This window comes from Aplysia californica, unplaced genomic scaffold, assembly GCF_000002075.1.
Source record: "Aplysia californica isolate F4 #8 unplaced genomic scaffold, AplCal3.0 scaffold00129, whole genome shotgun sequence".
NCBI classification, from domain to species: domain Eukaryota; kingdom Metazoa; phylum Mollusca; class Gastropoda; order Aplysiida; family Aplysiidae; genus Aplysia; species Aplysia californica.
The window spans coordinates 494,928-496,867 of record NW_004797399.1 but is presented as its reverse complement, the minus strand read 5'-3'; the positions used below and the strand labels follow the sequence as shown (position 1 = coordinate 496,867).

Below are 1,940 nucleotides of genomic sequence, written 5' to 3'. Positions count from 1 at the left end.
ATTATTATTATTGTTATTATTATCAGCATTATTACTCACACATGCACATGTGGGTGTTCCAGTGGAAGCCCGGTCCGCACTCACAGCCGTAGCCGTCAGGGTGGTCCTGACATCTGGGCGCCGTGTAGTAGTTCTTCAGACAGTGGCTGTACTTCAGGACGACGACGCCTGCAAAAGAAACAACAAAATATCCAATGTGTGTATTCTTGTTTGTTGTTGATTCTTTGTATTGGTTAGAAAACACGCACAAACACTGCACACGTAGAATGCTTTATATTGTCGTTGTAGTTATAAGATCGGATAATATGTGACATCGGGTAAATCTTTCACTAGAAGCAAAAGAAAAAAACAACAACAACAAAAACAACAACAACAAACAAAAAATAAACAAACAAAAACCAAAAACCAAAAACCTAAAACAACAACAACAACAACAAAACAAATGTTGTGAATAATTAACGCCCTCATTGTCACAAAAGATTATTTGCAAAGTGTACCTGCTTCCTTATCCCGTGTAGATTGTAAGCCTAGTACCACACAAAAATAATGTTAGTTTTGTTTGGGCATAAGCAGCGAAGAATGTGAAAATAGAAATAAATCTAGAAAAAAGGCAATTGAATTGATTTTAGTGCCTTGAAAGCTTAGTAGAAAAGCTAGACCTAGATCGCTGGTTTACTAAAAGTTGGTACAGGTGAACTGAGTGCCGATGAGCTGCAGTCATACGACGGATTAGATTGTTTTCTCAGCTCTTTACTTCCTCGTTCTCTTTAATAATGTTTGAGGATCATCTTAAGTAAAACTATTTGAAATTTCACATTGATTTCTGAAATAGGGCACAGTGAGTGTGTCAGTTCAGACCGATTCTTTTAAAAATCCAGCTCGCGACAAGCCATACGGAGACAATCGGACTGCCCGCGGCCAAGAAGAGAGAAGAGGGTAAAACAGTTGACCAGTGGTTTTGTTGGTGAGCTGGTGACAATGACAATGAGAGAAACCAACAGCACAAACACAACGCGACTATATTTAATAGTGCTTCTCTTATTTTCATTGTCTTGTTTTAGAAAGTGTTTCACGTCACTTGCAACACAATAAGGTCATATAAGTGCCGAAGATTAGAGGTGTTACGAGAGAGTAACAAACACAAAAAAGAAGGAGGGGAGAAAAAGACGATAATTGTTTAGTAGGAAAGGAGAAACAAACCACACCAGAACACCCGCCAACCACCCACCTTTCATTGTCTACATTTCATCAACAAAACCGTTTGCCAACATGTCTGTGGTAGTGAGGTGCAAGGCTACAGCGTATTTTGCACTACTATTGACGCAGTGAAGATCAATTTGGAGACAGGCTGTTACAATTCTGTCTCTTAAGGCAAACCCTGGGTCGAACAGAGTACAGAACCTCAGATATCTGGGAGTGGTGTTATCGGTTTGAATGATTTGATTGTTGTCAGCAATGTCAGTGATTTCGACGTGGAAAAGCATTGGGAGCTACAAAGCTCTAGGGTAATTCCTCATCAAATGGAGAACCTTTTGACTTCAAAAAGGTCGCATCGCGTGTACATTATATTTCATGAAGTTCACCTTTCTAGTAATGTTTTGGTAAAGTAGTGCACTTTTCAAGATGCGTGTTTGGCAAACTTGTCCCATCCTCAATGCCCCACCACCATTTTCCCCATTGTTTTAAATAGGGTAAAACTGTAAGCCAAAAAAATTAACTCCTTTCTTTGTGAAGCTATCATTGGAACTGACAGATCAATTAGAATAAAACCAAATAAATAAAATCATCCATCTATCGTTCAGCTCATCCATACATGCAACCGTTCATGCACACACCCACTCCATATTCTATGGTCTCAGATAAATTTTAATTGCATCACACTTCCCCCTATATCTATCTGTATGTCTGTCTGTCGCTCTCTCTCTCTCTCTCTCTCTCTC

The 1,940-nt window shown here is 39.3% G+C and overlaps 1 protein-coding gene across 1 annotated transcript in view; it reads right to left on the bottom strand.

Annotated features, from left to right (window-relative positions):
* The window catches only part of LOC101853079, a 117,486-nt gene that overhangs the window by 69,533 nt on the left and 46,013 nt on the right, over positions 1-1,940 (bottom strand). Inside the window, exon 3 of the mRNA XM_005096448.3 lies at positions 40-168. Within this exon, the coding sequence (XP_005096505.3) occupies positions 40-168 (129 nt within the window). The remainder of the gene's footprint in view (positions 1-39; positions 169-1,940) is intronic.